Source organism: Schistocerca americana, chromosome 8 (assembly GCF_021461395.2).
Source record: "Schistocerca americana isolate TAMUIC-IGC-003095 chromosome 8, iqSchAmer2.1, whole genome shotgun sequence".
Lineage (NCBI taxonomy): Eukaryota > Metazoa > Arthropoda > Insecta > Orthoptera > Acrididae > Schistocerca > Schistocerca americana.
In genome coordinates, this window is record NC_060126.1 from 89139662 (window position 1) to 89157956 (window position 18295).

Here is an 18295-nt window from a genome sequence, read left to right on the forward strand (position 1 = left end):
TCTTATTCTCCGTGAGGCTACACAATGAAGTATATCATCAGTATAACAAAACCGACGATAGTGGTTTTTCTTGGTAGGCTGATGAGCTTTCCTTCCAGTTTTGCATGTAAACTGCACTGTAACTCCGCTGAGTGTGTTTCCTGTAGTCACATTACCGGGTTTTTCAAACAGTTTGTTGTCCTATGGAAAATATGTCGATGTGAAACAATATATACAAAGGTGAGTCAAATGAAAACCTTAAATTTGTAATAAAAAATCGAAATTTCGCGCCGTTATCCTGTAAGTTTGTAAGCGTGCTACAAACAGCGAGCAGAATGACCTGAAGGTGGCAGCATAGTGCAGATGCACACATACCGTCGCAGTATCAGTATAAAGATGGCCACCCCACTTGCGACTTGCACCAGGGAAGAACAGCTTTCTGTTATTCGGTTTTTGAGTAGAGACGGTGTGAAACCTATTGAAATTCCTCAACGAATGAAGGTTCAGTACGGTGATGCATGTTTGTTACAGCAGCAAGTCTATGAATGGAGTAGGAAGTTCGCAAATGGTGTGACTTCAGTGGAAGATGCTCCTCGTCCAGGTCAGGAACAACGAGTTGTGACTCCACAGAACATTGCAGCAGTTGAAGCCGTAGTAAAAGAAAACCGCCGAGTGACACTGAATGGCATTGCAGCAGGTTTACAGATTAGTCATGGGTCAGTACACCACATTGTGCATGATGTGCTCCAGTTTCACAAAGTGTCTGCAACATGGGTGCCACGGCAGCTGACTCCTGAAATGAGAGAACGACGTGCTGATGCTTGTGAAGAACTTCTTCGGCGCTTTGAACGAGAAGGTGATGGCTGCCTTGCAAGAATCGTTACTGGGGACGAAACCTCGGTTTACTTCCACCAACCGGAAACGAAGAGAGCGAGCAAGGAATGGCGTCATTCCTCATCACCATAACCAAAGAAGTTTCGAACAGAACCATCAGCAAGGAAGGTTATTCTGACTCTCTTTTGGGACGAAAAAGGCGTCATTTTGGAGCATTACATGCCTAGAGGGATCACTGTCACCAGTGCATCATACACAGATCTCCTAAAAAATCATCTGCGGCCACAGACGTAGACCATTTTGAGTGTCTGCTTCATCCACCATACTCACCAGACCTTGCCCCCAAGTGATTTCCATATGTCTGGACCACTCAAAGACGCAATGGGACGAAAGAAGTTCCGTTCTGATGAAGAGGTACGGCACGCAGTGCATGAGTGGTTGTGCAGACTACCAAAAGAATTTTTTTCTTAAGGAATTTATGCACTTTGTTAGTCTTGAAGTACTTTAAGCGTTGGGGAGATTATGTTGAAAAGTGATACAGCTTTGTACCACTTCTGCACAATAGATAATATTTGGCGACTTCTCTAGTCAAGGTATGGTTTGGCGTGCACAGAGACAAGTAGTGGAATCTGTCAGCTTGCTTGGGCGGGCATTACCTTGCTGAAATGCAAGCCCAGTATGGCTCGCCGTGAAGGACAACAAAACTCGTCGTGGGCCACGGTCGACGTGTCGCCCTGCAGTGTGGCTGCCGCGGCTGACTACTAACGCGGCAGAGCCGAGAAAGTGGATGGCAGCCCAGACCAACTCTCCTGGTAGTTGTGCCGACCGAATGGCGTCGCACCGCGATGCTATATGCAGTGTGGCGCTCTAAGGCGTCATCAGTGGCTAGAGGTGAACAGGGGACGCAGATTTGATGACAGATGTAACACTTGACATACGTTCGTTTCATATTTTCAAGGAAACTGATGTCCGCTCAGGTACAAAAACCCTTCTTACAACCGACCAACAGCCAGCGTGTAAAACACAATGCATCACAATAATACATATTGAAAGCACAAATACGAGGGTCACTCCAAAAGAAATGCACACTGCCGGCCAAAGTGGCCGTGCGGTTAAAGGCGCTGCAGTCTGGAACCGCAAGACCGCTACGGTCGCAGGTTCGAATCCTGCCTCGGGCATGGATGTTTGTGATGTCCTTAGGTTAGTTAGGTTTAACTAGTTCTAAGTTCTAGGGGACTAATGACCACAGCAGTTGAGTCCCATAGTGCTCAGAGCCATTTGAACCATTTGAAATGCACACTATTTTTGTAAAAATACAGTTTTCATTCTGCATGTGTGAAAGTCTTACAGCGTGTAGATACATCCTTCCCGCTTCTTTTCAAACTTAGTTCAACCTGTTCCCATGAGTGGTGCCATCACAGCATGTCTTCAAGATGGCTGCTACACTTGACGTTCGTCAAAAACAACGTGCTGTCATAGATTTCCTGTGCTGTGAAAACGAGACAGTGGAAAACATCCACAAGAGGTTGAAAAAGGTGTATGGAGATGCTGCTTTCGATCGCAGTACAGTTAGTCGGTGGGCGAGCTGGTTACGTGACGAAAGCGGGCACGGCAATGTAGAGGATTGTCCTCGCAGCGGTAGGCCTCGTACTGCACGCACTCCAGACAACGTGCAGAGGGTTAACGAATTGCTGACTGCTGACAAACGCATCACAGTGAACGAATTGTCACGCTACGTTGGGATAGGGGAAGGAAGTGTTTGCAGAATACTGAAAGTGTTGGCGTTAAAAAAGTTTGTGTCAGGTGGGTTCCGAAAATGTTGACAGTGGCTCACAAAGAAACAAGAAAAACGGTATGCAGCGAACTTTTGGGACAGTACGAGAATGGTGAAGATGAATTTCTTGGAAGAACTGTGACAGGTGATGCAATATGGCTCCATCATTTTTCACCAGAGACGAAGAGGCAATCAATGGAGTGGCATCATGCAAATTCACCCAAGAAACAAAAATTCAGAACCACACCTTCTGCTGGAAAAGTTATGGGTACGTTGTTTTTAGATTCCAGAGGACTATTGCTTGTCGACATCATTCCAAGTGGAACCACCATAAATTCTGATGCATAGTGACGACACTGAAGAAACTTCAAGCTCGATTGAGTCGTGTTCGACCACACCGGCAAAAGCAGGATGTTTTGCTGTCGCACGACAATGCACGGCCACATGTCAGTCAAAAAGCCATGGAAGCGATCACAAAACTCGGATGGTCAACACTGAAACACCCGCCTTACAGTCCTGACCTGATTCCATCTGACTATCATCTCTTTGGGAAACTGAAAGACTCTCTTCGTGGAACAAGGTTTGAAGATGATGACTCCCTTAAGCACGCTGCCAAACAATGGCTCCAAGAGGTTGGTCCAGAATTTTACCGTGTGGGTATACAGGCGCTGGTTCCAAGATGGCGCAAGGCAGTTCAGAGGGATGGAGATTATGTGGGGAAATGAAAATATTGTTCCTAAAGGATGTATCTACACACACTAAAACATTCAAACATGTGGAAAAAAGATGGATTTTTTTTAAAAAAATTGTGTGCATTTCTTTCAGAGTGATCCGCGTATTATCAAGGAATACGTCAGTATCAATAGCCATCAGCTATTTACAAAAATTTCCGTAATAGCTTCAGAAAAGTCATCAAACCAGCTGACAGCATCATCTATACGAATGGTATGTACAAATCTCAGAACAATATCATAATAATCTGGTATATAAGGAGGACAGTGGCAGGCGAGCAATGGAAAGCTTCGTTTATCAGGTCAATGAATGTGATAGTGCGAGGACGTTACTAACATTATTGGGGTATGAAAAACTTTAAATAATAAACTGTCCTTTGTCGAAGAGAAACTCCTGCACTTGAGCTACTCAGATTGCTTGTAACACCATTTTTAACGGGAGCAACTGAAGGTAAAGCTGAGTGGTGCAAATGTAAGCAAAAATTAAGCAGCAAATACGGGTACATATGCTTGAAATCAGATATCATGTGGGATTGTGTATTTTTCTATATCATGCATTGTCACTGTACTTCATTACGTCAGTAACCCAGCTTATGACATAGAGTTTTTCATATACGAAAGTAAATCTTGCGTTGTGGGCCTGTAAAAACATTTATTATAGAATACAGCGTCGTTTTATGAGTGTTGACCCTGTTTGTGGCATATTTTCTGCGTTTTTCTGTTGCCGTTTTACCCTTCCACTATAGCCTTTTGCATGTAATAGTCTTTTTCTATTGTTATTTGTCGGTACAAACAGAAACATTTTCTGGAACAGAATAAAATAACCAAGGTACCCAGTTCAAAACGGTTCAAATGGCTCTGAGCACTATGGGACTTAACTTCTGACGTCATCAGTCCCCTAGACTTACTACTTAAACCTAACTAACCGAAGGACATCACACACATCCGTGCCCGAGGCAGGATGCGAACCGGCGACCGTAGCGGACGCGCGGTTCCAGACTGTAGCGCCTAAAACAAGCTAGCCAGCGATGCAAAAGAAAGATACCAAAGGAACCTAAAGACTCTCTTAAACAGCATCACCCGCACCCTCACACAGAACCAGACAAAAAGAATGAGACAAAAGAATCCTAAAGCTCCAGTCTTAACAAGCCTCCCAAAGATCCACAAATATCCTGTGCCAGTCAGGCCAGTGGTGGACTTGAGAAAAGCCCAGTCTTACGTTTTAGACAGACACATGCACACATTCCTACACATACACAAACAACACAAGCCTCAAAAACACAGGAGAGAAAATTAAGGACATCAACATCCTCCAAACAGCAAAACTGGTATCTTTTGACATTACACCCATGTACACACACATACCCACAGAAGAAACTATAAACATTATAGACCAACAGCTAAAATACAAGAAATTCCTATATATACAAGTAAATTAAATCTCGTCCATTCTTAGGGGAATCACAGAACAAAACTACTTCACTTTCAACAATAACTTCTATTTGCAACAAGAAGGGTTGCCCATGGGATCCCCCATCAATGGAACATTAGCCATTACTTTATTGGATCATACAGAGAACACAATATTCAACATTTTAAAACAAGATGATACGAAATAATTTACTGGTGCCAGTATGTGGATGTCGTAATCATCTTATAGATGACACACAAAACAGATAGAAGGGCTAAATAGTAACGCCAACACAGTACACCCACAAATCCACTTCACAGTGGAAATAGAAAAAACCGAGAAACTATGTTGGATCTTACAGTTACAAGAAACAACCATCATCATGAATTTTCAATCTACAGAAAATCCACAGCTATGTCATCCATAGCTCACCCAACTACCTGACACTGCATAAATATGCCGATTTCACACACATACTTCACAGGATAAACAGAAAACCTCTTAAACTGGAGAACTACATACAGGAACCAAATATAATCCAAAGAAATGCTGTTGAAAATGACTATAAAACAGACATCATAAACCTCAACAGCAAGATAAAAATGAAACATAAAAATAGAGGCCACCCAGTCAAAGATCTGCAGATCCAGAGGCAGAACACACAGACAACACAGCAGGCCACATCACACCAGGAAAAGGACACACACTAACACAGAGTAATAAGATAGAACTTAGAATTTGAAACATCTTGAAAAAGCAAGGGATTCCAGCAACATTCAGAACAAACAACACAATTCAAAAAAGGCTAAGACCAGACAAACCTCACACAAATTCAGGAATGCTGGAATATACCAACTCACATGTAACTCGTATCTAGCCCAATCATAGGACACACAAGAAGAAATTTCGGTACCAAGTACACAGAGAACATAGGAGCCCTAAAGAGTGACAGCACACATTCCACTATCGCAGAACATGTAATGAACAACAACCATAGCCCCACTATGTAAAGTGATCTCCATGTAACAAAAAGTACACACACGCAAAAGAACCACTGCCCATCACTTACAAAGACATAAATGAGGAACAGAGGGCGTCATAAGTCCCAGTGTAATTTTCATAGCCTTCCTGCAACATGAGACACATTTCCTGCGACACACGCGCATGGTAAGATGACATCATGTTTTCGATTATGCACCAAGTGCAGAAGTTATGTTTTCCTGTGTATAAAGGTAGCTGCAAGCTGCCCAACGAACGTGAGTCCATGAGCAACCTAGCACAAACCAAAACCGTATCCACAGCACTACCGCAATTCAAATTGCATAACGTTGAGATACGCAAGTTCACATTTGTGTGTTTGTTTACTTACAGTCGCTCATACAGTTGCAGATGACATGATGTGTGCCGAGAAAACGCAACAGAAGAACGCAGAAAATATGCAACAAACAGTAACAGCAATCTTAAAATCATGTTGTAATGTGTAATAAATAAAGTGCTATGAAAGCACTCGAGGAAAATAATACTTAAAATCGAACAGTACACATATAGTAATGTTTTACGGTGTTTGTAAATGTTCTGTTTTCAACATGTTTCAGATTTAAAGAACCCACTGATGATGGCGATATTTGTCGCTGAAACTAGTTTGGGGAATAAATAAATAGACCACAAAAGTGTTGTGCATCGAGGTGGATCCATAATTCCCATATTGTTGTTCATGTCTCAATCAGTTTGTGAGAGTAATATCCGCAAAAGGAGGAGGACTGAGTTTGAGTCCCAGTCTGACACACAGTTTCCATCTGTCAGCAGGATTCGGATTCTCGTTTGTCCCATTACCGATATATATTAATTTGAGATAACTTTATTACAGTTACCATTATAATTATCGTAGCTATTTTTTGGTGTCGTCCCTTAGTTCGAACCCTGGTTTGTGCAGCTCTCCATGCTACGTTAACCTGTGCGAGCCCCTTCACTTCCAAATAAATACTGCAACCTGCTTTCACGTGAAGTTTGCTGTACTCATCACTTGTTGTTCCTCTACAACTTTTACTCCGCACACTTTTTCTCGATTATCAAACGGACGATTCCCTGACGCCTCAGGACGTGTCCTGTCAACTGATCACCTCTTTTAGTCAAGTTGCGCCTTTTTTGTCTCTAGTTCAATTTTGTGCCACCTCATTAATTAAACCATCTACACACCGATTCTTCATCAGTTTTGCTCTAGCACTACATTTTAATATCTCTCATTCTCTTCTTGTGTCAATTGTTTATCGCCCATGTTTCATTTCCATACAAGGCTACACTCCAGACAAATATCTTCAGAAATGACTTGCAAACAGTCAAATTTATATTAAACAATAACAAATTCCTCTTTTCCAGGGATGCTCTTCAAGCTGTAGCCAGTGTGTATTTTATATCTGGCCTACTTCGGCATCAACCGTTATAATGCTGCCTGTAAACGATGCCGCATCTACTGATTTAGGGTGCAATTTCGTAATCTAATTATACTTTTGAATGTGACACGTCAGCCTTTCAGCAAACTGATTAGCTCGCTTAACGAGTTATGGATATGTCGAGTATTTCACAAGTTAATATAACGGAGACATAATCACATTTGATAAAAAATGGACCTAAGTAAGTTAATTATCCTTCGATGCTTGACAGAACGTAACGATACTGCCACAAGAGAAAAATTTACCCGATGTTGTGCAGCTGCAACGAATTTAATCACAACCGTCCTGTTGTCACTTGACGATAGCATAAGAAGCTGAATCCCAGTCTGTGGTTACACTATTGGCCAATAAAATTGCTACACCAAGAACAAATGCAGATGATAAACGGGTATTCATTGGACAAATACATTATACTAGAACTGACATGTGATTACATTTTCACGCAATTTAGGTGCATAAAGCAAAAAAAGCACTACGTCTTCAGGCCACAGTGGCCCACCGGGACCATCCGACCACCGTATCATCCTCAGGTGATGATGCGGATAGGAGGGGCGTGTGGTCAGCACACCGCTCTCCTGGTCGTTGTGATGGTTTTCTTTGACCGGAGCCGCTACTATTCGGTCGAGTAGCTCCTCAATTGGTATCACGAGGCTGAGTGCACCCCGAAAAATGGCAACAGCGCATGGCGGCTGGATGGCCACCCATCCAAGTGCCGACCACGCCCGACAGCGCTTAACTTCGGTGATCTCACGGGAACCGGTGTATTCACTGCGGCACGGCCGTTACCAATTTGGGTGCATAGATCCTGAGAAATCAGTACCCAGAACAACCACCTCCGGCCGTCATAACGGCCTTGATACGCCAGGGCATTGAGTCAAACTGAGCTTGGATGCCGTGTAGAGATTCAGCTGCCCATCCAGCTTCAACACGATACCACCGTTCATCAAGAGTAGTGACTGGCGTATTGTAACGAGCCAGTTGCTGGGCCATCACTGACCAGACGTTTTAAATTGGTGAGAGATCTGGTGAATGTGCACGCCAGGGCAGTAGGCGAACATTTTCCGTATCCAGAAAGGCCCGTACAGGACCTGCAGCATGGGGGCGTGCATCCTGCTTAAATGTAGGGTTTCGCAGGGATCGAATTAAGGGTAGAGTCACGGGTCCTAACACATCTGAAATGTAACGTTGATGCGAACAAGAGGTGACCGAGACGAGTAACCAATGGCACCCCATACCATCACGCCGGGTGATACACCAGTATGGGGATGACGAATACACGGTTCCAATGTGCGTTCACCGCGATGTCGCCAAACACGGATGCGACTGTCGCGATGCTGTAAACAGACCTGGATACATCCGAAAAAGTGACGTTTTGCCATTCGTGCACCCAGGTTCGTCGTCGAGTACACCATCGCAGGCGCTCCTATCTGTGATGCAGCGTCAAGGGTAACCGCAGCCACGGTCTCCAAGCTGATAGTCCATGCTGCTGCAAACGTCGTCGAACTGTTCGTGCAGATAGTTGTTGTCGTGGAAACGTCCCCATCTGTTGACTCAGGGATCGAGACGCGGCTGCACGATCCGTTATAGCCATGCGTATAAGATGCCTGTCATCTCGACTGCTAGTGATACGAGGCCTTTGGGATCCAGCACGGTGTTCCGTATTACCCTCCTTAACCCACCGATTCCATATTCTGCTAACAGTCATTGGATCTCGACCAACGCGGGCAGTAATGTCGCGACACGATAAACCGCAATCGCGATAGACTACAATCCGACCTTTATCAAAGTCGGAAACGTGATGGTACGCACTTCTCCTCCTTACACGGGGCATCACAACAACGTTTCACCAGGCAACGGCGGTCAACTGCTGTTTGTGTATGGGAAATCGGTTGGAAACTTTCCTCATGTCAGCAAGTTGTAAGTGTCGCCACCGGCGCCAACCTTGTGTGAATACTCTGAAAAGCTAATCATTTGCATATCACAGCATCTTCTTCCCGTCGGTGAAATTTCGCGTCTGTAGCACGTCATCTTCGTGATGTAGAAATTTTAATGGCCAGTAGTGTAAGTGAATAATAGTTGCAGAACGTCAAGAAAGTTTTCCTTTATGATATTAAAATAACATTGTCTGCAAATGAGGAATGAAAACTTGAAATTTGTAAATAATCAGTGAACAGTACACGTATGTCTGTATCAGCAACAACAACACTTGTGTGGTGATCGTCAAACGACATGTCTTTTGTAGAAAAAAATTAATTCTTTATGAGTGAAATTAAAAATGAAGTATGTGCGAATTCGCCAACTTGATTTGCAAGGCGATGCTTATCATTAGGCGAATTAAGTGTAGCCTAAAAGTGTACAAAACCCAGATCTTCTGGAAAGCTTGAAATAAGCTTATGAGACGAAATGCTGGCCCCCCGACTTAGCAGAGCACACGGGTCGCTTTGAAGAGCCGGATGCTGTGGTGCTGGGGAGGCGCCAGGAGGTCACGTGACCCTCCACCGCTGACGTCAGTGGTGGCGCTGGGGTGGCGGTCGCGGTGTGTACGAGCCGGTCGCTCGTGTGACCCCAGGGAGCTCACCTGGGCCGGAGTGGAGGTGTCGAGGAGTGGCAGAAAGGAACTACTGCGTGGGGTAGTCATGGACACGTAGTTCTGCAACGACCGGTGTACCAGTCGTAGTGATGTGAGGCAGCATAGGAACAGTACCGTAAAAAGATCCCAGCTGACAGGGACTGAAGAAGTGTGTCACTCCGAGACACTGACGATCGGCTTCAAACCAGACACGAACTGCAGACGCCAGCGACTGCAGGTCCGTCTGAACCAGCTGCCGAACAGTCGTCGCGAAGGCAGCTGCAAAGACCCGGCATTTCGAGTCGGTGACTGTCGCTCACAGAGGTGCACACAGCTGCGCGTGTCGAGTTGGCCAAACGACACAGAGGCGGACTGCAGCTGGATGGAGGTGCGTAACGTCGTCATACGAGGCGCGATTTCGCCTCTTCTGAAATTATGGATGTGTCGATTGGACCGTCGGCGCAACGAGGGGTTTAAGCTGCAGTGTGTAGAAGATTTAGTTCGAGCCAGTGCTGGTGCCGTGGTGTTATGAGGGTATTTCTGTCAGCGTGACTTGTGAACGAGGATGTTCATTTGAACATTCTCGGTGAGGAAGTGTTGGCCTATCTCTTGTACCTTCGTGATGAATATACACAGGGGTCCAAAAAAATGTATCCACTGTTGAAAAGTCCATAACTTGCAAACTAATTGACGGAGTTGTCCCATTTTTGGTGAAAGCTTAGCTTAAAGCCCAACTTAAAGATTTCACTGTAGGTGTTCGAAATGGTCACCATTGTTGTTGTTGTTGTTGTGGTCTTCAGTCCTGAGACTGGTTTGATGCAGCTCTCCATGCTAATCTATCCTGTGTAAGCTCCTTCATCTCCCAGTACCTACTGCAACCTACATCCTTCTGAATCTGCTTAGTGTATTCATCTCTTGGTCTGCCTCTACGATTTTTACCTTCCACGCTGCCCTCCAATCCTAAATTTGTGATCCCTTGATGCCTCAAAACATGTCCTACCAACCGATCCCTTCTTCTAGTCAAGTTGTGCTACAAACTTCTCTTCTCCCCAATCCTATTCAATACCTTCTCATTAGTTACGTGATCTACCCACCTAATCTTCAACATTCTTCTGTAGCAGCACATTTCGAAAGCTTCCATTCTCTTCTTGTCCAAACTATTTATTGTCCATGTTTCACTTCCATACATGGCTACACTCCATACAAATACTTTCAGGAACGACTTCCTGACATTTAAATCTATACTCGATGTTAACAAATTTCTCTTCTTCAGAAACGCTTTCCTTGCTATTGCCAGTCTACATTTTATATTCTCTCTACTTCGACCATCATCAGTTATTTTGCTCCCCAAATAGAAAAACTGCTTTACTACTGTAAGTGTCTCATTTCCTAATGTAATTCCCTCAGCATCACCCGACTCAATTTGACTACATTCCATTATCCTCGTTTTGCTTTTGTTGATGTTCATCTTATAGCCTCCCTTCAAGACACTGTCCATTCCGTTCAACTGCTTTTCCAAGTCCTTTGCTGTCTCTGACAGAATTACAATGTCATCGGCGAACCTCAAAGTTTTTATTTCTTCTCCATGGATTTTAATACCTACTCCGAATTTTTCTTTTGTTTCCTTTACTGCTTGCTCAATATACAGATTGAATAACATCGGGGAGAGGCTACAACCCTGTCTCACTCCCTTCCCAACCACTCCTTCCCTTTCATTCCGCTCGACTGTTATAGCTGCCATCTGGTTTCTGTACAAATTATAAATAGCCTTTCGCTCCCTGTATTTTATCCCTGCCACCTTTAGAATTCGAAAGAGAGTATTCCAGTCAACATTGACAAAAGCTTTCTCTAAGTCTACAAATGCTAGAAACGTAGGTTTGCCTTTCCTTAATCTTTCTTCTAAGATAAGTCGTAAGGTCAGTATTGCCTCTCGTGTTCCAACATTTCTACTGAATCCAAACTGATCATCCCCGAGGTCGGCTTCTACCAGTTTTTCCATTCGTCTGTAAATAATTCGCGTTAGTATTTTGCAGCTGTGACTTATTAAACTGATAGTTCGGTAATTTTCACATCTGTCAACACCTGCTTTCATTGAGATTGGAATTATTATATTCTTCTTGAAGTCTGAGGTCACCATTAACATCCACAAGCAAACGATGCCGCCAAACTGCAGCACGAACTACTGATTGCAACGTGTTCAGTTGGATATTTGCACATGAATGTACGATGGATTCTCGAAATTCATCCAATGTGCATGGCTTTTGTCGATAAACGACGTCCTTTAGTGTTCCCCACAGGAAAAAGTCCAGTGGAGTCGGGGGAACGTGGTGGATACTCCACAGCACCTCTATGGCCTATCCATCTTCCTGGTAGATTTTCGTCGAGATACGCCCTAACACGTTTTTGGTAGTGGGCTGGGGCACCATCTTGTTGAAAGTAAATTCTTCTGTCTCCATACAAGTCTCGGATGGCAAGTAAAATGGATGTCTGAAGCTTGTGAAGGTACATCTCACCGGTAGCTGTGCCATCAAAGAAGAATGGCCCAATCGAGCCCCGGTGAGACAACTCACACCACGCATTTACTTCTGGCAAATTCACGGCATTGTCTACATGGACGTTCGGATTTTCGGCGGCCCAGTAGATGCAATTGCGGCGATTTACTGTACCATTGAGTTTGAACTGTGCCTCATCAGACCACACAATCATCCCTGCAAACTCTTCATCGTTGCGCACCACGTTAGTAAACCACTCGCAGCACTCCATTCTACGATCTGGGTCGTCCTCGTTCATCACGTGTAGCAATCGTGGGATGTAGCACTTCCACTTTGCTGTCTTCAAAATTCGCCGAACACTCGAGCGACTCACTCCAGTCTCACGGGCACACTGTCTCACAGACTTCTGTGGTGAGCGAGTGAATTGTTGTAACACACGACGGGAGTTAGCTGGACTTGTTACTGTTACAGGTCGTCCAGATCGTTGTTTGTGTACATCTTTAACACAAACTTCGGCTTCAAAATTGTCTCGAATGCGACGAATAGTTAAACGTGTCGGTGGCTCTGTTTGATAATCATTTTCCATTGCCGTTGAACCTCATTAATGTTTTCGTACTTAAAATACCACTTCAAAACTGACTTCCTTTCATCGAATGTAAGCCTTGCGCCAGCCATGTTTTCTCGAGTAACTAGGTGCAGCTAAGAACAAAACACTGGTTATCTGGCGACTGTCATCTGACAAAACAAACAAACGCAATACAACGCTTGTGTGGCGATTGCCGGAACTACAAACTATTACACTACCAAAGATGAGACAACTCCGTCACCTAGTCTGCCAGTTATGGACTTTTAAACACTGGATACATTTGTTTGGACCCCTCTGTACAGTGGACACTTGCGGTGTAGAAGATGACGACAGTGGTGCTCTCCTCTCAGGGCTGCGTGCATACACTCGTGGTTTCACGAACGCTCAGGCGCCCTACAACACCTCGAGGCGATCACTAGCCAACCCGACCTTAAAGCTGCAGACGTTGTACGGCAGCCGACATCCCCGCTGACTGGTACGACGAGTGGGAGGCCTCAGGTGGATGTTGCGTGTCTGAAGAAACTTCCGGCACTGTCTTCCGCGACGAACTGACGGGAATTTCGAGACCAGAGGCTGTTATATCGCTATGCCATTCCACGATCCTTCGAGCAGTAGCTGGCTTGAATCTGACTGTCTTAATAAAACTTAATGATGTGTTAAAACAATGAGAATCATACAGCCAACTAGTTGTATGTCAAAAACTTATTCGGACCTTTACCTAGGTTTCAACGGATATAAAAGTGTCTTCCTCGAAAGAAGTAATAACACGTGTTATTGTGTGGAAAGAGAAACCAACTCGTACGGCTCAGTCAACACTAAAATGATCCATATAAATGGTGAGGCATAGCTACATGGCTTAATGTACAGTAAACCTAGGTAAAAGATTGAATACACTTGTGACGTGCCACTGGTTGGCTGATTACTATGGCGTCCCCGATTTTACAGTTGCTGACTGCTACCATGTTGGAGCTTTTAATGCCGTACGTGTAGCAGATGATGCAGACCATTAGTACTATCTTACAGGCCACGGTGTTCACTCTATAATTGCTTCTTTCGAAAAAATAAGTAATTTACCCACTGGTTGTGTTTATTGTTCACGTTTGAATTTGTTTACAACTAACAACGACATCAAGCTACAGCCGTTCTATTGTCATCTCTAATGACACTGTACTTACATTGGTGGGAAATAGGGATATAAATTCAATTTTAGTAAGGCAGTCAGTCTCGATCGCAACTGCTCTATTGGTGGTTACCGCTTTCAGTCTTTGACTATCATCATCATCAGACGATTTGCACTCTCCCGTAGCGACATGCGGAGACAGGAAGTGGAGACAGACGTATGCCACGAAGCACATTAATCGACTGCTCGGCCGCCACTCTCAACTGAAGAGGTGGCGGCAGAAGGTATTGACGCGCTGCCTCCTCGGGTGTGTGCTTATCGAGAGACGCTTAGTCTCGGAAAGTGGGCAAAGTGCGTGATAGCGTTCAGAACAAATTTAGCGACAAGCGAGGGGGATTAGTCGGACGATCGGCGGATACGGCGTCGAGTGGCGAACGTACCTCGGCGCAGGGCAGGAGCGGATGCAGTCGGCGGCGATCCGGCAGAAGATGTGCTCGATGAGTTGGTTCTCCTGGGGCAGGGTGAGGCTGCGCAGTTCGGCCAGGGCGCGGCCACACCCCTCCGCCTCCGCCTCCGCCTCCGCCTTCTGCCCTCCAGCCGGGTCGTCGCTCCACATGCGGGCTATCAGGCGCCCCACGGCGGCAGAGGCGGCCGACGGCTGCTCCGGGCGCCTGCAGTCCTCAAAGACCGGAAACATTACTGAAAAACGCGGTTCAGTCACCTCGAGGTCTGCACGGAATACTTCTGTCCGCATCAGTACTAGCAGCCACTGGAAGTGAAACACTAAAAATATAGGAGAGCAGCAGTCGACACGGCGTGAGGTGTACTGCACACTTTCACAAGCAAATGGTCACTGAGTCAGCTGGCTGTCAGCAAGGCGGCCATAGCTGCGGTCTCCTCGGCGAGGAAACGGGCAGAGCTGCGCCGACAGTGCAACACCGGACACTGGACACTGTGCCGTCTCTCCAGGTGAGCCTCCGTTCTGATTGCAGCATGGCTATGGACGATCCGTGCATCGAGGACCCGAGCAGAGTGGTGGGTCGCACCTTGCATTCTTCTTTCGCAATCTTGCCAAATGTGTTCAAATGTATGTCAAATCTTACGGGACTTAACTGCTAAGGTCGTCAGTCCCTAAGCGTACACACTACTTAACTTAAATTATCCTAAGGGATATAAATTATCCCGAGGGAGGACTCGAACCTCCGCCGGGACTAGCCGCATTTTTGCCCAATTCATGTGGAGCCAAAAGGGTATACAATACGTAATCGGTTACACAGATTGCAGCTGTTACATTTCTGACTCTCCGAGACTGTTCTTTTGCCCTGTTTTCGACATCCGTGGGACACTACGTTTACACACTATAATTCGAGGCCACATATCACCCGTGCTGTTCTAGTCCAGCTCGATAGAATCAGTGTACGATTGTTGCCCTGACCAGAATGTCCTCCGGATCTCTCAGTCTTTGAGAACACCTGGTCACTGGTTGCAGTGGGATTGTCAGACCACCAGTCACTATCCACTCAGAGCACGCGAGGAGGTGAATCAGTACCGAGTAACGCGACAGTATGTGTCATGCGACCGAGGATCGACTCAGTGTGCGACCAAAATAGAGCCATTGTTCATACCATAAATATCTACTAAATTCTGTACCCTGCATAGCCCTCTCCCCCCTCTGCGGTCATCTACAAATAGAATCATCTTTTCTGCCTAGTCTACTGTGCCTGTCCTTTGAGGTACTGTACTTGTAAACCCATAGTTTGTCGACCACTGTCAAGTGCCTGTCAGAAGGTGCTTTCCGCTCTACTATATACTAGTGATCCTTGGCCTTCCGACATTCCATTCGTATACATCACTCTGTCTGTATGCAGCAATTACTCAGATATTGTCGTACTGGTCGCCAAGGCAGTGATATGTGGGCGGCTCGCCTAATACTGGTTCCTTATACTTTGTGCGCTCACACAGCATAGCAGGCCTCTGTGTTCTGCCAGGTTCGCTCTTACAGCATTCCTGCGTGGTCTTCCGATACTCAAACCAGGCTGCGACCACCCTTGTCACCCTCTTTGTAAAGGCCCCACGTCACCTCTTCTTACTCCTATCTGGTATGCACCCTACACATTTCAATAGTATTCTGGAATGATTTTCGCAACCGTTTTGTAAGCAAGCTCCTACTTAGAATGACCGCATTTTCGCACTATTCTACGAATGACGCGTAGTCCACCACCTACTTCATCTGTGACTGATATTATGCCATCCTACCGTTTCATGTCTCCACGAATTGTCACACCCAAGTACTTCTATCACTACACTCGTTTCACTAAGTGAAAAGTACGGTTTTATATTTGTGAACATTTAAAGCTTGTTGCTGCCAGTCTTTGTCTCGCTTTGAAATCGTATCAGCATCTGGGTTGAATACTTAAGATGGTTATTTTTTCTTTTTTTTAAAAACATTAACCGTAACCCTACAGGGTGTAGTTGTCTATAATGGTTTTCTGCTAACGAATCAACATATAACACGAACAAAAACAGTGTCAATACCTCTCGTGACTCTCCATCCATGCTGCATCGTCTGTACCTCAGTCCAGTCACAAATTTCTTTCCACACCACGTTGGGTAGTATTCTGTTTAATGAACATTGGTGTGATAATTAGAGAAATTCTATACGAAAGTTAATAAGTACTCCACCTGGTCACCTAGAATCGTTGCTTTTAAAATGACTTGTCTGAAAAGCACTATTTGGGTTTCACACGACCAATGCGTTTCAGACTCAGACTGGCATGGAAGACGTCATTCTGTTCGGGGTACTTGGACTTATCAATACGGTAAGCGACAAATATCAGAAAGTGTCAGACAGACAGTTGGAATACTCACTGTTGTCACCACATAGGATCACAGCGGACTGGGACAGTTCTACGAGCTGACGACACACAAAAGCATGTACAGCCGTCAGTCGGTTGTGAACTTGAGTTCTGCCGAAAGAAGTTCTACTAGAGGAACGTGGAATGTACGTGACTAGGCGCAGAGAGTATTGCTAAAGTCAAAAATACACTTACTGTTAAGTGATTTGATTGGGGAGATGGGAAATACGAGCTGCCCAATAAGACATACAGACTCGCGCACACAAATCTTTGCAGAACGCCAGGGCAGAGACGGCCTAACGTCGGTGTGGGAGCTGCCAGAGCGGGGCTGGACAGGAGACTCCAGGCTGGACGAGAGGGCGCTCCAGACGCCGGAGGGAGCCTCTCCAGAGCTCCAGTCCGGGCTGAGCCGTGGACGACGGCTCCAGCCGTTCTGTACCCGCACTTCCTGGAGCGCCGCACACTTAGCCTCCCTCGTCACAGTCTGTCCGCCAAAGACTGCGTCACAATCACAATAACTGCAACCAGGAAAGCTGGAATTCTCATTGGTATAATCGGCACACCACTCTTTTCTTGCTTTCATCGTCGGGCCGCGCCTCTGAGCTGTTTTTTCCCCTCGGTTGTCGCTGTGCTTGCCTGGGATATCTCATCAGGTAATTAGCAGACGCGCTGCCATTCGTTGTTCTGTACACGTCTGAGGTAGCAGTGGGATGGCAGTTTGTTCCTTCGTACTTGTCCGAGAAGGTGCAACACGGGCGACTGTTGTGGTAGTGTGGTTGACAAAAGGTTCCTCACCGCAAATGAAGCAGCAATGAAGGCTCTGAGTGGCAGAGGTTGGCCCCGCATCAGAAAGTGCCGATCTGCTTCCATCTGCCGTAAAGTTTCTGGACAAACAAAGGGTATTCTGCATGTTCATTCCCTCACGAGGGATAAAGCCATAACTGGCGAGGGCGGCTCAAGTCTTTGTGAGCAAATGCGTGAAAAAAATCCGCAGTGAGTTAGAGTGCAACATTAAGCGAAAGAGAAGAAGGCGTAGTGTCTGTGTAAAGAAACAGACGGTCAGCCACACCCGTCAGGGGAGCCCAGATCAGGTCAACTCGGCGGTGAGCTAATCTCGCCAGCAAGTATTTAAACAGTTTCTTAGCTATTCCGGGAGACTGGAAATTCTGATGACGTTTCTAGCAGCCGGTGTGACTGCCGGGCTCTGAACATACAGAAAGGCGCTTCTGATGGGACTGGGGGCAGCTACTACTATTAATCGAAGAATCTGGTTGCAAGCAAGTCTTCTGGTCCACACTGTATACCAATTAGGTTCCTTTCGGAGTAGTCTGATGAATTAGTTCCATACTTAACAATCATATACAACCGTTCGCTCGCCGGAAGATCCGTACCCAAAGACTGGAAAATTGCACAGGTCACACCAATATTCAAGAAAGGTAGTAGGAGTAATCCACTAAATTACAGGCCCATATCGTTAACGTCGATATGCAGCAG

The 18295-nt window shown here is 45.6% G+C and overlaps 1 protein-coding gene across 1 annotated transcript in view; it reads right to left on the minus strand.

Moving 5' to 3' along the window:
- The window catches only part of LOC124545580, a 117022-nt gene that overhangs the window by 61100 nt on the left and 37627 nt on the right, over nt 1-18295 (minus strand). The window contains exon 3 of the mRNA XM_047124528.1: nt 14387-14617. Coding sequence (XP_046980484.1) covers nt 14387-14617 — 231 coding nt within the window. The remainder of the gene's footprint in view (nt 1-14386; nt 14618-18295) is intronic.